The sequence below is a fragment of the Numida meleagris genome, chromosome 1 (assembly GCF_002078875.1).
Source record: "Numida meleagris isolate 19003 breed g44 Domestic line chromosome 1, NumMel1.0, whole genome shotgun sequence".
Lineage (NCBI taxonomy): Eukaryota > Metazoa > Chordata > Aves > Galliformes > Numididae > Numida > Numida meleagris.
This window is the reverse complement of record NC_034409.1, coordinates 36,280,068-36,301,730: the sequence shown is the minus strand read 5'-3', so window position 1 is coordinate 36,301,730 and position 21,663 is coordinate 36,280,068. Positions and strand designations below refer to the sequence as shown.

At 41.8% G+C, this 21,663-nt stretch overlaps 1 protein-coding gene across 4 annotated transcripts in view; it reads left to right on the top strand.

Moving 5' to 3' along the window:
• Positions 1–21,307, top strand: part of PTPRB (protein tyrosine phosphatase, receptor type B) — a 67,480-nt gene extending 46,173 nt beyond the window's left edge. For all 4 annotated transcript variants that reach the window (XM_021385163.1, XM_021385164.1, XM_021385166.1 and 1 more), the window contains 16 exons: positions 17–295; positions 1,229–1,378; positions 2,386–2,629; positions 3,784–3,890; positions 4,436–4,535; positions 5,344–5,427; positions 5,545–5,562; positions 5,666–5,747; positions 6,191–6,281; positions 7,557–7,633; positions 8,448–8,582; positions 10,913–11,035; positions 11,246–11,409; positions 12,808–12,943; positions 14,818–14,938; positions 16,610–21,307. In XM_021385163.1, the coding sequence (XP_021240838.1) occupies positions 17–295; positions 1,229–1,378; positions 2,386–2,629; positions 3,784–3,890; positions 4,436–4,535; positions 5,344–5,427; positions 5,545–5,562; positions 5,666–5,747; positions 6,191–6,281; positions 7,557–7,633; positions 8,448–8,582; positions 10,913–11,035; positions 11,246–11,409; positions 12,808–12,943; positions 14,818–14,938; positions 16,610–16,632 (1,934 nt within the window). In that variant the 3' untranslated portion in view covers positions 16,633–21,307. The remainder of the gene's footprint in view (positions 1–16; positions 296–1,228; positions 1,379–2,385; positions 2,630–3,783; positions 3,891–4,435; positions 4,536–5,343; positions 5,428–5,544; positions 5,563–5,665; positions 5,748–6,190; positions 6,282–7,556; positions 7,634–8,447; positions 8,583–10,912; positions 11,036–11,245; positions 11,410–12,807; positions 12,944–14,817; positions 14,939–16,609) is intronic.

Genomic DNA, 21,663 nt, shown 5'->3' with positions numbered 1-21,663 from the left:
CTCCACATTTCTATAGAACCAGACAAGATCCAAAGTCTTCATTGCCGGCCCCAGACTTCTACTGCCATTGCATGTTCCTGGACTCCTCCTGATTCTGACTTTGATGGATATAGTGTTGAGTGCAAAAAACTGGACACTCGGGAAGTGGAATTTTCTAAAAGGATAGAAAAAGACAAAACTCTGCTGAATATAATGACCCTTGTTCCCCACAAGCGCTACCTGGTGTCCATCAAGGTGCATTCTGCAGACATGACAAGTGAAGTAGTTGAAGACAGCACTATCACAATGATAGACCGTAAGTGGAACGCAGAATTGCTGTGAAAGGAGGCAGTGAGCAGCAAAAAGCCATTGCTTGTGTTGGTTAGAATTGCCCAGTGTGTGGAACTCTTAGTTTGGTAGCCAAGGCAGAGAGTATCTGTAATCACTGGAAGCTCTACCCCAGGGAAACACAGCTCTTCCCAAAAATTTGCAGCCTGGCTTTATAGATTTAAGAGGCTTAACTAAGCACTGTAAAAACATGTGAATTTTTGGTTCTTTTTCCTGTCTGAAACCTTTTGAAGTTCAGCCACCTGCTTATGTGTTTGACATGTTTTCTGTATGTGCAATCAAATTGCAGTAGAACAGACTTTTACATGATTCCACAACATAGATCTTTAAAATCCCTGTTACTTTGCTTTGCAGTTTAGTTCTGCTGTGCCACTATTTAAGGTATAGTTTTCTATCATACAAAGAACACTTGCTGAAGAAATTCTGCAATCAGTCTGGAAAATGGTATTCTGTATTAAATGCTGTGTCTGACTCAGTGCTGTTCATTTGGAAAGGGAAACAGAAATTTAGGTGCTTAAAATAGGTAACTTCCTGTAGTGAGTGGGATGACTGGCTTCCGTATACCTGATTTAAACTTGTGTCATCTTTAGCAGCTACAAACTCTGATTTCATAGATTTAGCAAGACTTTAATGTATTTCCAATTGGGTTTCTGTAGGAATTCCTACTGAAGAGCTGCCACTGTTATTATGGTTGACTCACCATTGGCTTGTTTTGTCCTTTGGCAGTTTCCCTGTGGGAGGTGAAGACATTTTCTTGACTGCAAAAGAATATAATCAGAAACTTGGGTCCAGTCATCTGAACTTTATTAAGAATTGCATTTCCTTTGCTAGTTTTAGCTCACAGCAAATACATAGATAATGCTTTTCCTTGTCTTTTTTCTTTTTTTGTTTCATTTCTCAGGTCCCCCTCAGCCACCTCCAGACATACGAGTAAACAAAAAAGAGGTGCTGATTACCAAATCCTCCATCAACTTCACTTTTAACTGCAGCTGGTTTAGTGATACTAATGGAGCTGTGAAGTACTTTACCGTGGTCGTCAGAGAGGCTGATGGTAAGTGTCATGTAATCCCATTCACTCTATAGCCTGTATGACTTACACCCCCATCACTACACAACACAGCAATTTCTTATATAGTTGCTGAGTTTCACTGAAGTTTCGGGCTCCCTAGCCTGAGATCTTAAGCACTCAGTCTTCCCCACATAGGGTCAGTAGCAACTGCAGAGCCTAGCTAGAAGTGGTAGTTAGGTTCTGTACTCTAGGAGATGCTCTCATGTAAGATCAGTAAGTTTCCACAGCAGAAAACTTGTTTTGGATGACAGATGCCATTGGGAATGAACACAGAATAAACTGTCTTGCTGTGCACAGATCTCAAAAAGTAGTTTAGTTGTAAGGGGGAACACTAAGGCAGCTCTTTTGGAGAAACCCAGTAAGCCATGCAGAGAAGGAAAAAGTAACATGATCCAGGTGGAGTTTGCTTACTGAAGAAAATGACTTTGCATACAGAACAGAGCAGAAATTGTCCTTGTAGTACGTATGTAAGCCTCCTTTCCTGTGGTTGGGCTATATGTGACAATGCAGATGGATGTCTTGACAGTTAATACACTGGTTTTAGAAGCAGCATCATGTATCGGTATGCTGGCATTTTATGATTCTTGAGAAAGTTTTTTCTACCTAAGAGCTGATGGACAGACATCTCTGTCCATCAGCTCTTAGATAAAAAAAACAGAGGAAATATTTCCACTGTCTACTTTGTCATGCTTGATCAGTTTATAGAACTCTTGTAGAAAGGGACTACTCATTGCCAGGCTTTTGTCTTCTACACACTATTGCAAGTTTTCTTTCAGCAGACTCCTGTCATTTCCTATGCATTTTTTCTCTGTGTACAGTAGACCACTCTTGTCAGTTTGTGGTATTTTTTTTTACTTGCTTTCCCTCCAGGAAAGGCTTGAAAGTTGCATGATAAGGATTTTGTCCACCAACGCCCTGTTTCTCTAATATTGCATCGCATTAATGGCTGTGATATATAAACCTTCTCTCTTTTTCTGCGCATGATGTAGGTAGTGAAGGACCAAAGCCTGATGAGCAGCACCCATTACCTTCCTACCTGGAGTACAAACACAATGACTCCATACGCATCTACCAGACAAATTATTTCGCCAGTAGATGTGCTGAAAACCCTGACAGTGACTATAAAAGCTTTGACATTAAGCTTGGAGGAGAAATGGAAAATCTGGGAGGAAAGTGTGATCCAGATCAGCAAAAATTCTGCGATGGACCCCTGAAGCCTCGTACTGCTTATAGGTCAGATTTATGTTGGTAATCGTGCTCTGTCATGTCATTAGGCATGGTGCTAATGAGTGCCTCATACACTTGAGCTTCTGTAGATTAATAACTGGGTCATATAATGTTCCTTGTGTTTCACATCACAATTTATAGAAGCTTTATCCATGCCCCATTCCATAGATATAAACCATATTTTCACTAGCATAAGAATGGTACCATTAATTATGCATAGTAAGTTTGTTTATTTCCTTGTGATTGAGACCTTTCCTATAGTTAGTAAATCTCTCTTTAGAAACACCAAGTCATCCAAGTCATAAGATTACATAACAAGAGAAGACAAGAACGCTGCACTGAATTTATTTGGCACTACTACTCACACAAGTAATTTGGGACAAGGTAGAAAATCATGGAGGTTGTTCTAATCCATGGCACAGTCCAGAGGCTCCAGAGCTAGGGCTGAGTTAGCTGTAGGATGTAGAAGAGCGCTACTGGCAAGGCCAGGCTCAGCAGTTGAACAGGCTGTGAGACCAAATGTGAACTCCAGTGCAGCTCAGTCGCACCGTTCTTGCAGGCAAACACCCTGCCAAGAGATCTGCAAGATGCTTACCAGACAGTGACATGAACAGAAGGCACATGCCAGGCAGTGCACATCATGCTTCTCAGCTTCTTCATAGTCATTAACACATTGCTGTAGATCCCGTGCCGCTCTGTTCTCATTAGGGCATGTTTCTCAGAAATTCAGTTTGGGAAATACTAATGTTACCAGGAGAACCAAGAGAACTGTAACATTTCTCCATCAACACAGCACAGCTCAGCCACGTAAAAGGAAAACATCTCCACTCTGAGAAGCATTTCTGAATCCTCTCACCACTGCAGCTCCTGCTGACCCTGCCCCCAAATGCTGTCAGGCTGCATGTGCCAGCAGTAAGAGCCCCATCCCTGACCTCAAAGGGTACTTCCATCTGTGGTAGCTGGGTTGGGATTTACATCACCCAGCTGTGGTACTTATCTAAGGCACTTGTGTTAAAAGCTGTCTGCAGTCAGTGGGAAGTTTTTAGTTATCTCTAAGAGACCAGTGAATTCTCATCTGAATCTTTTTCCACTGTTGACTCTGAACATCTGGTAAACTTAACTAGTTACTGTAAACAGCACTGCGTTGTTTTTTTTTTTAGGATCAGCATACGGGCTTTTACCCAGCTTTTCAGTGAAGACCCAAAGGAACTTCCTAAACCACTCTTTGCGGACACCTTCTTCTCTTTACCAATCACTACAGAGGCAGGTTAGTTTCAAGCTTGCTTTTCAGACAGTGTAGCAAGTGACTATATATTGCAACTGAAAACATTCTGGTATCTAGAACTGTTTGCAAGGAGTGGAAGAAAGCCACTTGTTTTTGTCACACAGTGTACTGAAGTCTACTTTGAAATAAGGTGGAAGCTGGGGCTTATCCGTAGCCATTATTTGCCATAGATAAGCCATGCATTTGAAAATTAAAAGTCTGGTTGATGGAGCTGCTGGCAGCAGAGGAAAGGGTGAACGCTCAGTGATGCTGTCACCAAGAAAGCTTTGAAGTACAAGAGTACCAAATTCCTATATGATGGGGCTGTGCTTCCTTTTACTGTGGTTGGGATTGAAAAGTTTAGCATAACATTTAAAAAAAAATAAGGACAGAAAACCAAGGCCTAGTTTAGTTCTTTAGACACTTGGAATTTCCTTGAATTTAACCGTTTCCTCTAGCTAGTAATAACATATTCTCTGAACACTGGTGATTCTTTGATTCTTCATGTCTTTTCTTCAAAACGTATTAATACACTGTTTTGTTTCTAGAGCCTCTCTTTGGAGTTATTGAAGGTGTGAGTGCTGGTTTGTTTCTGATTGTGATGTTAGTGGCTGTTACTGCTTTATTTGTCTGCAGACAAAAAGTTAGGTAAGTAGAGTCCTTTTATCAGCCTCTGTTATGAGATCAGGTCAAACTATTTTGATATAAGCAATGCACTGAACTATTAAAAAGATGATATCTATACACACTAACTATAGAACTAATGACTTAAATATCAAGAGGTGAATATATTCTTGGTAGGAGATTCAAATATCCAGCGATGCTAGTAAGAATTGCCTCATAAAGATGCCTGCAACTTCTAGTTTTCAGTAAGGGTCTGAATTTTTTTGGCAAAAAAAAAAATTGACATTTTAGATGGGAATTTCTTGAAACTGTTCATCTAGACTTTGTTATTTCAGTTCAAAAATTTTAAAGTGTGACACTACCTCAGTGCCCAAAACATTCGTTCAAACTTTACTTTTCAGCTTTCTGTTGATTATAGTTGTGTATTTTACATCATAGATGAATTTTAAATAGTGAATTTTAAATACATTTTTAACAAGCAAAATACTGTCTCAACTTTGAAAAATCTTTCATCTGTTGAAACCATTTAGTGTGACTGAAAGAGGTGCAACATTACTGATAGGAAATAGGATGCCCCCTGGGCTGGGGCTATTTCAGATGAGGAACAAAGTCTTATAGCCTGCTCTCATGCGTGCACCCCACTTCACAGCAATTCAAGAAAACTGTGCCACAGCTAAAAGCAATGTCACATGATCAGAGCCACAAATCAAAACAGACTTTTGAATATTCCTTTCTTCCAGCTCACTACTTTAAGTCATGCTCTTGGCAGCTCGTAGCAGTATTGCGCTGTAACGGTAAAACAGAAGTGAAAAAATCTTCTTTTTTGTTCCAGCAATAGCCACGAGAGACCTACAGCAAGGCTGAGCATTCGCAGGGACAAGCCACTGGCAGTCCATCTGAACTTGGGGCAGAAAGGGTAACATCATCAGTTTTGTTTCTAAGAGCAGTATTTTAACATGGCATGATGGATGAGCAGCCCAATTTTGTCACTCACTGATAAAGTGTTTCTTTTTTCTTTTAATATTATTTCTAGGAACCGGAAAACTTCCAGGTAAAAAGAAAAAATAACACTTTATAAAGCTTAAAAATAATGACTGAATAAATTATGACTGTGATTCATCCTGTGGTTTTCTTCCTCCTGTTGAATATTTCAGTCCGATCAAAGTCAGTCATTTTGAAGCACACTTCACCAAACTCCAAGCAGACTCCAACTACCTCCTGTCCAAGGAATATGAGGTGGGAACCAAATCTAGACAATCTTACTTTATGAAGGCGTGAGCTGGTTGGATCAATGGGTTCATGCATTTGAAAGATCTACTTTTGTTTGTCTTGTGCAAACTAGAATAAGTTTGAGAGTCTCACCTGAACTCCACTTGTCGTAATACCAGCTCTTCATTTGGCACAGCATCTTCTGGTTGACAGCCTCTACCTGGTGCCTGCCTGGCTGAGGTCAGGAGCATTCATTTGTGTGCCACATCTATGTGACAAATCATGGAGAACATCTGCCAGCCACATGCTTGCCTTATGCCATTGTCATTAGCTATTTAATTTCATTTAAAAAAAAAACCCACACTCTTTCCCTATCCATGGCCTCCAGGAGCTGATAAATACCTTGTCCCCCTGTGTTGTCACATCCTTTAATTATTTTCATCTGACATTTTATTTCTAATTTGTTGCAGGACTTAAAAGATGTGGGTCGAAACCAGACATGTGACATAGCACTTCTGCCAGAGAACAGAGGGAAAAATCGATACAATAATATATTGCCTTGTGAGTTTTCGTTTTGGTTGTGTATTATTACATCACACCAGCTACTTTTCACTTTTTTTCAGCAAGCCTAGTGGAAAAGAGAGTGCAACCAGTGCTTTCTCTCATTTCTGTCAGAGATGAAAACCACTGCCAGCTCAGGTCCTGGTGCTCAGAGGCATATGATGTTTAGCCCCAAGTGGCTTCACACACCAGTAACCATTTTGCACTAGAGATGTAGTGACTAGTGTTCAGTCTCGAGAGAAAAAACTCAAGCTATTACCAGCATTCAATCACTGTTAGTAACAAAGATAGAAGAAATAATACAAGTTGTGTATGTATGGAGTATCATCCCTTCAGTGCTGACAGCCGTGTTGACTGTGTTTCTTCTTCAGAGGTCAGCAAACCTGCTACACAGTATAAAGCTAGTGTGGTTCTGCATTGTGGGACACACACGTGAGGTTAGCTCTGTTCTTTTGGGGCAGGACCTGTCACTGAAAGTTGCGCCCTTTAATCTCCTGTCCAGCAGTTTTGGAGGTAACAGATACTGTGCATGAAGGAGGAGCATGGTGCTTTGGGTGTGTTGTGCACTTAGTGCTTAGCCTCACAGCATCTCATATGTTCTGACTGCTGTGCTGGGCTGGGAGCTGTGCCTCTTTTCCAGGCTCCCTGCTCAAACCCATGCATATTCCTACTGACTGTAGCTTCTCTATCACACGCCCATTCACCCATACTCTTCCCTCTTCCCATGGCCTGCAATGTACAAGAAGCAACACCTGACTGAGATACAGCACGACATCATCTCACAAATGGGCAGCCTGGTGGGTTAGGCACTCTGTACCTCTCTAGCAGTGGAGATGCCACTGCTTCCTGGGAAGACAGTTGGCCTACTCAAACGAGGTTGTTCTGGGAGCTGTGCAGGCTGCTGAAGCACAACTGCTCTTTCAAGGGCAGCACTGGGCACTGCTCTCCAAAACAGCATACTGCGGTCAGGTAAAAGGAGGATGCTTTTGTGGCTCTTTTCATTGCTGTAACAAATCCTGTGCAAATTAGCAGAGGAATTTTTAGGTGTTCACTGCTTGCTTCTCACTTGTCCAATCATAGTCTGTAGAATACTCCAGAGTCCTCCTCGGTGAAAGAGGCCGTACAGATATAAGCAGTTATTCCTCTAAATTAGCCCTCCATATAAAATCCCTGCAATAATCTCACCAATCCTTTCACAAATGCACTTCTTTGAATGGGAGAGGGACTGAAAATGAAGACCCAGCCATAAACATCTTGTAATCAATTTCTTCCTAGATGATACATCAAGAGTGAAACTTTCCAATGTGGATGATGACCCTTGCTCAGACTACATTAATGCAAGCTATATACCAGTAAGTGACTCAAGGATGTTATTTTACAGTCCTTCCTCAGTGGTTATTTGCCCTTCATCTAAAAGTGAATATGAAGCTGGAGGCTTAAGGCTCCCTTCCCCCTTCATTTATTCATTTTAGCTCAAAGTCTGAGAACTTATTTTGTGGGTGTGCTAAAAGGCTCTTTCTGACTGCCATTAAGTTGGCTTTGAGTGATTTAGCCAGCACTCAAGGACACTTTCTTAGTTTCCTATAGTTATGTAAGATAGCAGGTCTAATTGGCCAGGGACACATTTTCAAAGGTCACTGATTTTATACACTGTCCACAACAACTGTAGCTATCACTGCGGGTGGCATCTGCAGTGTGAAGCTGTAGCTCATCCTGACAGTGCTGGCACCTTGTTGGATGGTGAAACTGGCCGAGATTACAATAATGTCCTTTACTAGAGAGCTGATTGATAATAGCAGTGGCTTTAACAGTATAAATTTCAAACTAGAACTCAGCTAATTTATTAAAAACATCAGAAATGAAACATAAAAATCCTACTAGTTCCAAAATTGCCTGAGGCTGTGCTGGACACAACATAGCAATGCAAAGCTTTGACTGTCACAAAAGGAACAGTATTTATATACATTGCTGCAGTCTCTTCCTTCTCTCTTCTCCCACCAGCCTTGTGCTTTGAGGTCCGAGGCAATAATTCAGCTCTCAAAGCTGTTGTCCTAGCAAGGGCATCACTGCTGTAGAGCCCTGGCTGTACCCCCGTGGCTTGTTCAGTTATGTGAAGATCTTTTTCTTTGCCTTTATGGAAACTAATGGAGTTTTCTTTTCTTGCAGGGCAATAATTTCCGCAGGGAATACATAGCAACTCAGGGCCCTTTGCCTGGCACTAAAGATGAGTTCTGGAAGATGGCATGGGAACAAAATGTCCACAATATTGTCATGGTAACCCAGTGTCTTGAGAAGGGCCGGGTGAGTAGTGACTTCTTTATTAATAATGACTTCATTATTTTTTCTTTTTTACTTATAATGTCATTATTAATGTTTTAGTATTTATTCAATGTTTATGCTTATTATTTGCATCACAATGATGCCAAAGGCCCCACTCAAGGAATATACAGTAAGAGATGAAAGCTGTAATCTAAAGACTGGAGGCAAACTAAGTCTGTAAAGTGAGGATGCAGTGACCATCCCAAGATCATGCAGCATCAGTGCTTCGGGTTTCTAATCCAGCACTTTGTTCACTAGTACTAATACAGTTCCCTTAAGCATGCAGAAGGACAACCACCTGCAAAAAAATATGTGGCATTCTCTTTGATGCATAAGCCCTGATGTCATAAGCAAAGAGACCACTCACACACTTAACAGCTTGACTGAGTGCAAGTGTAGGTAGGTTATTTAGCTGTCTCAGCAATCCACCTCCGCAAGTATAACCATGTCCTGCACCTTCTCTGTAAGACAGAGACTAGATCTGTTAAAAGATTAAATCAGCTTGAAGTGATGTTCTTCTAGTGGATATATAGGATATTTTCTTTTGGCTTGCTATTTTTCCTTGTGATGGAGAAAACAGGTGAAGGCCAGGCAGCAAGCCATCTCTTACTGCACCTGACTGGATCAAGAGTGGGACCCCACTGTCACATGGAAGGAGGCAGGGAAACATATGCTGGTGGCCTAGTTCTCATCTATGCAGAGCTCTGGGAAGAGTTGTCACAGAAAATGTTGACATCCAGAAGAAGACATCAGCGAAGCGCTTCCCATTCCCCCATCACAAACATTGATGATGAGAATTCCCCCTTTTAGCCTCTTCCAAATTCCTTCCCATCCCAGTGTTTGTCTGTTGAGCTGACAAGGCAGGAGTGGGCATGGGTCTCTTAATTCAATTGCCGCTGGTACTGTCTTTCTTATACTCACGAAGAGCTTTCATTTCCCAGATGTCTACTGGAAATACAATACAGCAAAGATGAAATAGTTTGTGAGATTCCTAGAGTGTGTGGAGGATAACCTTCTGACACAGATGGTGAGGGAGGGAGCTAGCTGGGGAAAGTGCCCCACTGGGCCTGTTGTTTGCATACAGGGAAGGGCTTGTGGATTATGTGGTTGCTCGAGGATGCCTTGGGCACAGTGATCATGAAATGATAGAGTCTTTCATCGTTTGTGAAGTAAGGAATGCAGTTAGCAGAACTACTACTTTGGATTTCCAGAGGGCAGACTTTGACCTATTTAGAGACCTGATGGATAGAGTCATTCCCAGGGCTCAGAACTGAGGCCGGTTGTAACATTTTTATCAGTGGTCTGGATTGAGGGAATCAAGTGCATTCTCGGTAAGTTTATGGGCAATTCCAGGTTAGGCAGCACTGTTGATCTGCTTGGGTGTAGGAAGGCTTTGCAGAGGGATCTAGATAGGCTGGGTCAAAGAACCAAATCCAATTGTATGGCATTTAACACAGCTAAGTGCTGAGTCTTGAGCTTGTGTCATAACAACCCTGCGCTCCGGTAAAGGCTTGGGAGAGAACAGCTGGAAAGTTGCCCAGAAAGGGCGCTGGGGATGCTGCTGAACATAAGTCAGCAGTGTGCCCAGGTGGCCAAGAGGGCCAGTGGCAACCTGGCCTGCATCAAAATTTGTGTGGCCAGCAGGACTGGGAAGTGAATGTTCCCTTATACACCACACTGGTGACACCTCATTTCAAGTACTGTGTTCAGGTTTGGGCTCCTCACTACAAGAACAACACTGAATTGCTTGAACATGTGTAGAGAAGATCAGTGAAGCTAGTGAAAGGGATAGAAAGCAAGTCTTATGAGGAGCAGCTGAGGGAATTGGAGTTCTTTAGTCTGGAGGCTGAAGGCGGACCTCACCACTGTCTACAAATACCTGAAGGGTGGCTGCAGCGAGGAGGTTGTCAGTCTTCTTCTAGGTGACAAGTTATTGGATATGAAAAATGGTCTCAAATTGCTTTAGAGAAAGTTTAGGTGTCATGAAGGTGTTACAAAAAATGTATTCATGGAGAGGATGGTCAAGTATTGGAATGGGCTGCCAGGGAAGTGGTGGGGTCCCCATCTCTGGAGGTAATTAAGGGACGTGTGGATATGGCATTAAGGGACATGGTGGGACTTGGTAGGTCAGGTTGATTGTTGGACTTGATGATCTTGAAGGTCTTTTCCAACCTAGAAGATTCTGTGACTCTATAATTCTTCCTTCATCCTTAGGCACAGGAGGTCTGAAGTTTGCTCCTGCCAGGGCTGTATTAAAGCCTTATTTCCAGCTGTCATTGACAATGAATAAATCTTTTTCCATGTCCCTGCAGGTAAAGTGTGATCACTACTGGCCCCTTGACCAGGATTCCTTGTACTATGGAGACCTGATAGTTGAGATGCTGTCTGAATCGGTGCTCCCAGAGTGGACAATACGAGAGTTTAAAATCTGCAGTGTATGTTTCCATTCATCTTTTTTTTTTAATATTATTAATTAAGAAACCTGCAAGGCTAACTTAGGAAGGTTTCTTCTGCTGTAGCACAGCTGCATCATGCCCAGCTAATCTCTTGTAGTAGCTATAGCATTCTGAAATTGCATGGGGGCTGTGTGTCTGTGTCCTCCTCTCTTGACTGTTCTGATGACCCCCACTTTTGTACCTCAACAGGAGGAGCAGCTTGACTCAACGAGGCTCATTCGTCACTTCCACTACACTGTGTGGCCAGATCATGGAGTGCCAGAGACCACCCAGTCCCTGATCCAGTTTGTCAGAACTGTAAGGGATTATATCAACAGGACCCCAGACACGGGACCAACTGTTGTGCACTGCAGGTATGTGCAGCAGCAAAAGGTCAGCAGCACAGAGCCTTTATGCATACTGTTGGGAAGATCCCAAGTATTCAGCCACACAACCTGAGAGATGGTCAGTGGGCATAGATCCTCGAGTACCTCTGAGCAGCATTCCCAAGTCACATGCAGTCATTCACAATCTCACCCTGGAGATGCTTCAGAAACTACTGTGTCTTTTGGGATCCACTGGAGAGCACTTCAAAGTTTCAGCAGCTGCAATTGCTCTTATGCTTTATGCATTCTTAAATTGCCTATATGCTGCTGGTTGTGGCCCAACCTCTGGACCACGGAAACATGTTCTGAACAGGAAATGTACCCAAGGATGAGTCTGGCTACATATGGATATTGAGACCTACTGACAGATCCTTCCTTGACCTCTCTTTCTCTCATCCTGATTTCTCCACTCAGAGGATGGTGAGGCACTGGAACAGGTTGCCCAGAGAAGCTGTGGATTCCCCATCCCTGGAAGTGTTCAAGGCCAAGTTGGATGGGTTTTAGGGCAACTTGGTTTAGTGGAAGGCGTCACTGCCCAAAGCAGGGAAGGTGGAACTAGATGATCTCTAAAGTCCCTTGTGACCCAAACCATTCTAAGACACTGTGGTTCTTGCTGCCTCCTCGTGTTCTCCTGCAGTTGTGCCATCTCTGGGAGCCATAGACCTGCAACTTTTCCTCTGCGCTGTGATCCACCACTACACAAACTATCACACAAAAGGCACAAGTAGATTGCCTGATCTGTGATTCACTGTCCATCTACAGCAGGCTATGGGGTTTCAGTGTGAGAGTGCAGTGTGGTGCTCTGCATATCCTCTGATAAAGCTGTATGCTCACTGGTATTATCTGAGTGTAGTATCTGACCCATGTACCCATTATGTAGGCTAAGGCATGTAGCTGCACATGAACCCCACCTGTGCCTGTCTGTTCATCATGTGATGCAACGTGCCTACTATATCACTGACAGGTCAACATTCCCCATCCCTGTCTCCTGTCCCTACACCCAAACTCCTAGCAGTTCAGCTACTGGGGATTCTAGGGTACGTTGCCATACTCTTCCCTGCCATAATGCACAATTTATCTTTTAGAGTCTAGCCTATAGGTTCATTCCCGGAGAGAATAAGTTTCAAAGTCACAATTAGGTGCATTCTCTCAGTGTATCTCAGTGCCTGAGTTGATCCAGAGCAGAAAGCCCAAAGGGCAGTTGCAGAAATACCTCTTCCATTGTTGTCATTCCTCCTTCCAGAACAAATTCCACTATGAAATGTTTAAAATCCCAGAGATGCCAGTTGACCAGGAGGTTCTCATTCTGGAAATCTGAACTTCTCAAAAGTATTGTAAGTGTCGATCCATCTCCGTTTAAATCTCTTGGGTTGCTTTCTTTTCCAGTGCTGGTGTTGGCAGGACGGGCACATTCATTGCACTGGACCGAATTCTGCAGCAACTGGATTCAAAGGACACTGTTGACATTTATGCAGCAGTGCACGATCTAAGGCTTCACCGGGTTCACATGGTTCAAACAGAGGTAAGTTTTGAATAGCCCGCAGTACACCAACAGCAGCTGCGTTATTTAATAATCACTCATCTTAAAGCACTTCACAGTTATCCCATTGTGAAATACTTGTTAGATACTTTTAGAATCTCAAGTTCAGGATTATTTCCACTGGCTCATGCAGCAGGGGCAAGCCCCAGCAAGTGGTAGTAATGCTTCCTATAAATTTCTCCCCTTGGCACTGGACCACTATCACCTCATCAGTGTAATGCAGCAGACACCTAGCAGCACATTGTTCTGTTATTACAGTGTCCAGTAAATGAGCTCTGAACAGAGAGAACATGGGGCATTCCCACCCCATTGGGCATGGGGTGGGAAGATGAACATAAGACAGCTAGACATAATGGGGAAAAGGAATGGAGAATGGAAAAATTAGGTGTGTACAATTTTAAAACTCGAGGCACTGTGACCTTGTGGCTTTAAAGTGTGGGTTTTTTTTATTGAGCTGCTCTGTCCATTTTCATTAATGGTATTGGAAAAATTGATCAGACTTCTAACACACTATGCAGAAGGAAGTACATATATTCTACAAGTGCAGAAAAAGTGTTTGGGATTTCTTTCTGTGCTTTTAAAACTCCAAGAAAGTCACTTTACATTAATAGCAGCTAACCACTCAGGAACTGATTTAATGAAGGAGATTTGTGGAGGCAGTCTTTAGATTTTGTCTGAACTGTTAATAGAACAATCAGAATGTGTTTGGTGGGTCTGCCTGTAGGCTGGTACTAATGGAGCTCTTTCTTGCAATTTGGAAACCAGCATATTGGTGGCTGGGCTTCCTGATAGATACAAAAGTCACACAAGCGTAGTGACACCACTGGGAATGTAAAAGAGAGATTTCCTGGAACTGTCTTAATAACAGAATGCCTCCTCTTTCAAGGGAGACAGATTCTCAGCCTGAGCTCGGCATCCTCAGAGATGAATCCATTTCCCCTAAGTTGCCACCAGCCATAGTCAGCAAGGCAGATAGGAGGCATGCTCACTTTCCAAGAGCCAAAACACTGAGAAAAATGCACAGAGCAATAGCTGAATTTCTTGTTGAAAATAGATTGAAGATGTGGGGGAGAGGAAACGTATGCTTATTGAGAAATTATGTCTTTGAGATAGAGTAAGAAGGTCAGGTAGCAACAGGATGAGGGGAAATGGCTTTAAACTGGAAGAGGGTAGATTTAGACGAGATATTAGGAAGAAATTCTTTACTGTGAGGGTGATGAAACACTGGAACAGGTTTCCCAGTGAGGTTATGGTTGCTCCTCCCTGGAAACATTCAAGGCCGGGCTGGGTGGGGCTGTGAGCAACCTGGTCTAGAAGGAGGAGACCCTGCCTATAGCAGGGGGGCTAGAATTAGGTGATCTTAAAGGTCCCTTACAACTCAAACCATTCTATGACTATGTGATACTATGATATGTAAAGATGCTTTGCCTAATTTTGGGGTACCATTCTACAGTGTATCCAGTCACTTACAATGGATAAAAAAAATGCTGTTTTTGAAAAAAAAAAAAAAAAAAAGGGGGGGGGGGTGTTCATCACAGTTCTATGAAATATTTTTATATTTTAATAACATTCTGTTGAAAATTCTTCTTTTCAGAACAACAACAACAAAAAAAGCAACAGGAAGCTGTTTGTTGCTTCCATGTGCTTCCCTTTACATATCAGTAGTTGCACATAAATTATACGAAGCATTCAGAATAGCAGCTACCCAACATAGTGTTATGTCAAATTATACCTTCCAGTCGATAAAGCTTTTAGTCGTGATATAGTCAGAATATGTTATGTTGAATTATATTTTAATGATACTAGTTTTAAAAACAGATTATCGCAAAAGTCTGCTATATGTATGTACTTTGCAGTGTCAATATGTGTATCTACATCAATGTGTGAGAGATGTGTTAAGAGCCAGAAAACTTCGCAGTGAACAAGAAAATCCTTTGTTTCCAATATATGAAAATGTGAATCCAGAGTATCACAGAGGTAAGTGGAAATTTATCAAATTATAAAATATTTCAAATTTAATAGATCTTTGACAATGTAATTGAGGGGGCAAATTTCTCAGTCCTTCGCTACTGATACTTGTTCTCTTCTTGGACATTCATTACTAGTGATGGTTGGACGTGGTGGTCTGGAAGGTCTTTTCCAACCTAAATAATTCTATGAAGTATTTATAACTTCTCTTGCTGCTCTTACTTGCCCTCATGTGTGGTGGAGAGACAGGGAGAGTCTCACACTTTATGATTCCTATGCTGTTGGCTGAACTGAATCCTTTCCCTGTCCTGATACTGGCTTCCTCCTTTATCTTACTAGTGTTTACACCACCTACTTTTCAGCATACTGAGGCTGCTGGCTGGGATTCCTGGTCTCCTCTGTCATCCTTGCTGTACAGCTTCTGTTCTGCATCTTCCCCCTCTTCTGTTGACTATAGGTGTCCTTAGGAAACTTCGACGTGTCTTGACTGGATTATGTAGGTGTCCAAGGCTGTGCTCTTTTCTACTCCCCCAGCTCTCCATCCTTTTAGGCTCCTTTTCCTTAGCCTGTATCCAGTTCCTTGGAAATAAGCATTTAGAGCTATACCTACAAAGGCGGTTGAATGTTGTAGAACCCACAAATACCTCGCTGCCTGAAAACGTGCCTAGGCTCCTTGCATACCTTAAGAAAATGGTGCCAAGAAACTCAGTCTTACTTCCCAGTGGAAATCAGAGGAAGCAACTGTGGTCACATCTTAGCTACATCTTGAGGCGCCGTGGTCCTCAACAACCACTTGGAGAGTGCAGCAGCTCTGAGACACACTGCAAGATCAGATTTCTTCCGTGGCCTTAGGGAAAGAATGATTACTACAGACCCTGGCACGTACTGCAGACACAGCAGGTCACATACCCTGTTCCAGGGTTGATGAATGTTCCTGAAATGTTCCAGTTATACAGATACAAGCCATGATTGCCATTATAGCCAATAGTGAGTGGAGGTTTGTGGTGTTCCAGCAGTGTCCTAAACATCAGGTTGTTGGATATACCTTATATACATATATATATATATATATATATATATATATATACCTTACTAGGTAGTAAGAGTTGGGTCTTTCAGGACGTTACAGTCCTGCTGGCCTAAACTGAGGTGTCCTGAAAAGTTCAGATGGCTGTTGTTGCTAAGGAGAGGCTGGGGACTGAGCAGGAGCTACTACTGGTAAGTCGTCTTCCTGGAGTCATCACATCAGTGTCTCCCAGTCTGAAGAGGTGAACAGAGGTGGCCTTTGTCTCCCTGCAGATCTCAACCCTAATGGCTTTTTAGAAGTACTCAGGGTCAGACTGCAGGATCATAGTAGCTCCTCAAAGCTGTACAGTACAACTCAAGGTTATAGGATGAGGAATCAAAACAGGTTTTTTTTAATCTAGTCTGTAGAAATCAGTTATCAACAGGTAGAGCAAGCTTGGAAGCTGCCAAAGACTGAAGTAACTAGAGTTCAGCAAGCTGGGAAGTGCTAGCAGAAGTAAAGGTGGGATCAGCTTTTGAGTGGTCACATCAACCACCAGCCTGCACTGCTGCTCCACAGCCACCCCTCAGAGCGCTGTAGTGAGCAGGCAGAGATGATCATGAAGCCACCTGTGTTGTTCTGTTTTTTCTAATCTCAGTATTCCTTGCTTTCAGATGCTGTTTATTCAAGGCACTAAGAATGTTATAAGCACCTGCTTTCGTGACCACGTGTGTTAAGTAGGGGTTTGTTTGTTTTTATATTTGTATTTCGTGCACTAGAAAGGTACCAGACCTTTCTATTGAGACTGTGTATTATTTATTGGTCTGGTGTTTTTTTTTTAAAGATATATAATTTAAGTGTAATTGATATTAATGTATATAATTGTATTTTGGCATTATGTAAATATGTATTTTTTCTATAATGTTTATATTAATATTAAGCTTCAGATAATACTATTTTTTCTTATCACAATTTTTGTAAACTGTTCTACATAAACTATTTTAAATTGTATTTGCTAACAGGACTGCTGCATTTGGGGCAGGTTATGTATTGACATTCAACACAGAAAAATCCTACAAGAAGAGCCTCATTAATTTTTATTAATTAGTTCGGTATTTGTGAGGTGAAATAAGCTACTATTAAGAAAGGGAATGGTAGTCCTGAGTAAGAATTACAATGCTACTCTACACTTTAATCTTACTGCTTGTAAAATGGGTGAAATCCATACCACTATGACATATCTTTTACAGAACTTGATAACAGCCAAGTGAAATAGGGTCCACCTCACTAGAAGCAACTGTTTCAGTCTAATGTGACATAGTAGAAAAATATCAAACAACACATGCTGCCGTGAAGTCTTGCTGACTTGCCCCACACACGTACCTTGAGGGGGGGTCAGGTCACTTTCTGATTTCTTTACCCTGGTTTGAGAGAGCAGAATCAGAGCACAGCATGTGTCTGTGCATTTTTACTTGCATGCAATTAGAATAAGAAAGGTGTTCAAGAAAACTCCTTATACAATTATCTTAAGAGATCTATAAGGATGTGAAGACTCTCAAATCCATTAAAACAGTGATGTACTGTGACTGCTTAAAAATGAGAGAGATTACAAATTTATTGAAATAAAGACCTACAAAGACATATATAACACAGTTTACACAACTGGCTTCGGCCTAAAGCTGCTTGCGTCGCAGCTGCCTGAGTCTGAGTGCAGGTCTCCTTCAAGGGCTGTTTGCTTTCACAGAGGGAAAGCACGTCCACACAGGACTCCTCTGCTTTGATGTTACCCAGTGTCTCCACTACAAGGGCAGATGGAATCGAAAAAGGCTCATCTGTAACGCAGGGGATGTAGTCTCGCAGGATGATTAGCTCGCTGTGCTAATCATCAGATGCACTCAGAGCATCCTGTGATTAGCAAGAAGTATAATCCAGGAGCATCCACCAGGTATCCTGCCCAGCCAGGCAGTTTATGAACATCCTCTTTCCTCTGCAAAAGAGGCTTCTTCTTCAAGGAACTGATCTGAATGCTGTTCAGCTGTTCTTTGTCTTTATAAAATGCTCTTCAGATAAATAGAAAAGAGGCAACACATGGTTCTTCTTCACAAGATGGAAGTTCCTGTTAGTTCTCCTTTCATCTATCTACCCATTCATTACCTAGAAAAAAACAGCCTGCTGCTGGAGACAAGTGCCTAGATTCCACTTTTAAGTTGGAGAGAAATCAATATTTCTGAGTGCCTCCAGAGAGCCACCAATGCATCTAAGTGCCTCAGTTAGAACCTGCAGTGGCTCTTTGACAAGACTACTGTGACTTCACCATGACTTATTGGAGCCACACTGTCCCTGCAGTAGGAACACCTGTGTGACAATGGGTGAAGGAATTTGCAAGGTTTCTCTGACAAAGTTTTCTTAAATCATTCCAAAACAGAACGAGCAAGATTGTGCACTTCCATGTCACTCAGGTTTTCCTGCTGAGAAGGACACAGCCTGATAGTGCCTCTTCCTTCTTACTCCAGCTGGAGTCTCATCCTTTCTTGACCAAATACCCTGAGATGCATTGTTCATCTCTGTGTAGTATGTATAGGTTTATTCAGCCTCTTAGGTATCTCCATCTGAAAATACTGCTCATTCCTCCTGTGCATCCCTCTTGACCCCCACATGAACCTCAAGGTTCACCACCCCCAGTGGGATCTGAAGTAGAAGGGAACAACAATGCAATGGAAGCCCCTTTCACAGAGGGAAGTGTAGGCAAAAGCACAAAGAAAGGGACAAATTTTCTGCAGGCCTCCTTCTTCTTTGTTTCTTTAGCTACGTAGACTCTATGTTAGCAAGCAAGGTCAAAAGCATGGCAGCTTTAGACTGATTGTTGGCTCTACTAATTATGGCTGAACTTAGGGCATCATGAAAATTGCTTTTGTGTGACGTGCACTGCATTAGTCCTCTCTTTTTGCAGCAGTAGCTGAGGAAAGGAGATCATGTTACTCACCAGCAGTGCAATTACACTGCGAGGACATACCAAATACACTCCATAAATTATCTCACACTGTATATTACTGTGTCATTTTTTTATGCTGAGGGAAATGGAACTGGCTCAATAATACATGATTGGATGGCAGAAGTCTGATTGCATACTACTACGTTTGTATATTGTTAACTATTTTCAAAGACGTGCATTGTTCTGCTCTTTATTTTAATGTTGTTTCTCTGCCCAGTTATCAGCACCTACAGAGTTTGCAAATCTGCACCCAAAATGATGATGTCATAGCAAACCGTTCTTTTTGTCTTTTCTCTCAGCAAATAATTGACACAGTTCATAAGCCTCTTCCTCCTCATCACTTAGTAAGAGGGCAGATGACCTTACATACTCTGGCACAACGCTCTTCAATGGCTTCACATCTCACACAAGAGAAGTACGTACACCTTATTGCTCTGGTTCTGCTTTCTGGCCAATTCTGATCACATGAAACCAGCGTAAAACAACTGAGAATAAGTAAAAAGTATATATGTAGCATTTTTTAATATGAGACATCTACTTATCTGTGTAATTAATTATATTTACTGTGCCTGTAAGCTAAATAACAGAACCAAAGGGAAATTGTTAATGTAACAAGAATGGACTTGAAGGAGCCTTTGTACTGCACAAAGACAGCTCTTAAGGAAAAAGTCATCCTCTGATGAAGAGGATGCTTCTCTTTTGAACGTCTGTGAAGGATGTTCAAAATTCCTTTCTTGATGTTTCCCGATAATAATGTTATAAAGCAAGGTGAGTGTTATTGCTGATCCATAAGCTAAGATTTGCACACTCAGAGCCCAGTCCTGTGAATTTCCTCATTGTCCACAAAGCTACCTGAGTACATCTTTAGTGAAAGTCAACTGGAATGTGTGTCTGAAAAATACCATGCAACTTCTGAAGCACTTGTAGGGTTGGGCTTTCAGTTTGATTCAAATTTTTTGTATTGAAAGTTATTTAATAATGAAAAAAATATAATAAATGTTTTTAATCTGTGCAATAAAATTACAAGATCCACTACCGATCATAGAAAAGAAGTAGATTTTGCATAGCTGGAGTTGATAAATGATATTTTTTGTTACTAATGGAACACAAAAGTGAGTGAGAGAAAGGCATACTGTGAAGATGTCATAAAAGTGCAACTTTATACATTTTTCTCTGCTGCTATAGTTATTTATACAGCTTATATACGTGCCTGAAATTGCCAGAAATATTATTTTATGCCATGATATACTATGAATTTCCTTCCAGTTGTAGAACAGAAAAGAAGAATGTGTGAGCTTTACGTCTATATTATGTATTGTATATGGTTATCCGTGCTTTGACTTAGAAAGCAGAAAGTTAAATGCTGAGCAGATAGGAGTACATGAGCACACAGCCACGCTCCTCAGCCTGGGAATTAATATGTGAACTAAAGGGATGAGAACAATAACCATCTAATCAGTACCTTAGCATCTCCTCCCAGGGTCACAGAGTGGAGAAACGCATCCGACATTCAGAGCCACAGCTTCCGTACCAGGGAAGTGGCATGCTGGGTGCTTACATTTATTCAGATTTCTTTTAGTACTTCCAGGCACACAGTTTTGGTAAATAAAATGTTAAATTAAGGCAACAATAAGTCCCCTCACGGCCCTGGCACAGATGTTTGGGCTCTGTGAGCTCTGGCGCCCATAGCCTCAAGAAGCTGTGCCTTTAAACAAAAGGTGAGTGTGCACCGCAGCACTTGGACAGCTCCCATTGCACCCTGTGCCCTTGACATCTCTCCCAAGCTGACAAAGTCAAACTCCTGACCTGCTGGGATGGCCATTGCCAAGGGGTTCATTCGCAGTGACCTCACACATCAACAGCTGGTTCAGAGTGGGGTGTTTTTTAAGACTGGCAGGAAATACTGGAGACTAGTGGCTACCTGAATTTAACAAATACTGTGGAATTTGGGCACTTGATGCTGGTAGATTTATATGCATGACTTTGTTGGTTCTTGTTTTATTTGAAAGCTAAAGAAATAATTTAAGTAACGTCAAGTAGCTAAATATATATTGCCCTCTAGCAGGGCTCATAGAGAAAAAAAAAGAACACAATTTTGAAGTATGGCTAGCCATAAATTGTTTGCCAGTGCCTGGAGTAAAGTGGCTGAGAAATGTCTTCAGCACCTATTCCATTCTCATATGCTATATAATTACTTATATTTGTGTTCCTAACAAACACTGGGTGAACACAGAATTGCGCTACTCTTGTCAATTTAATTTATGCATTTCTTAAGTATATTTTTATATTTTTAGCTACAGTCAACAAATCAAATATATTTGAGTGTATTTTACACATTTTTATAAGTAGTTCATGAATAAAATATTCATTTAAAAAATCACATCCTTGTCTTCTGTGCGACTGCCTCTGCATTATGGATTTTGTTGTCCTGCTGCTCAGAGAAAGGTCATAAGTGAGTTTGATTTCAAGTGAGATGGTCTTCAGAGAACATTAAATTCATCAGAAGCCTCAGCCTATTGGGAAAAAAGGGGTTCTGCCGTTGCCCGCTGGCTGGATGAGTGCCCATGCAGAAAGACACAGTTGTTTCCTTTGCCTCCTCAGTTCTTTGCCCTCCTCCCCAAAGAAATATTGTCTGGATTATACGATGTGCATTTGAACCAACAGTGCATCTCAGGAACTTGAGTGCCTGTTATTTTAGAGACATCATCTCACAAAGCCATTGTACCACTTAAGGCT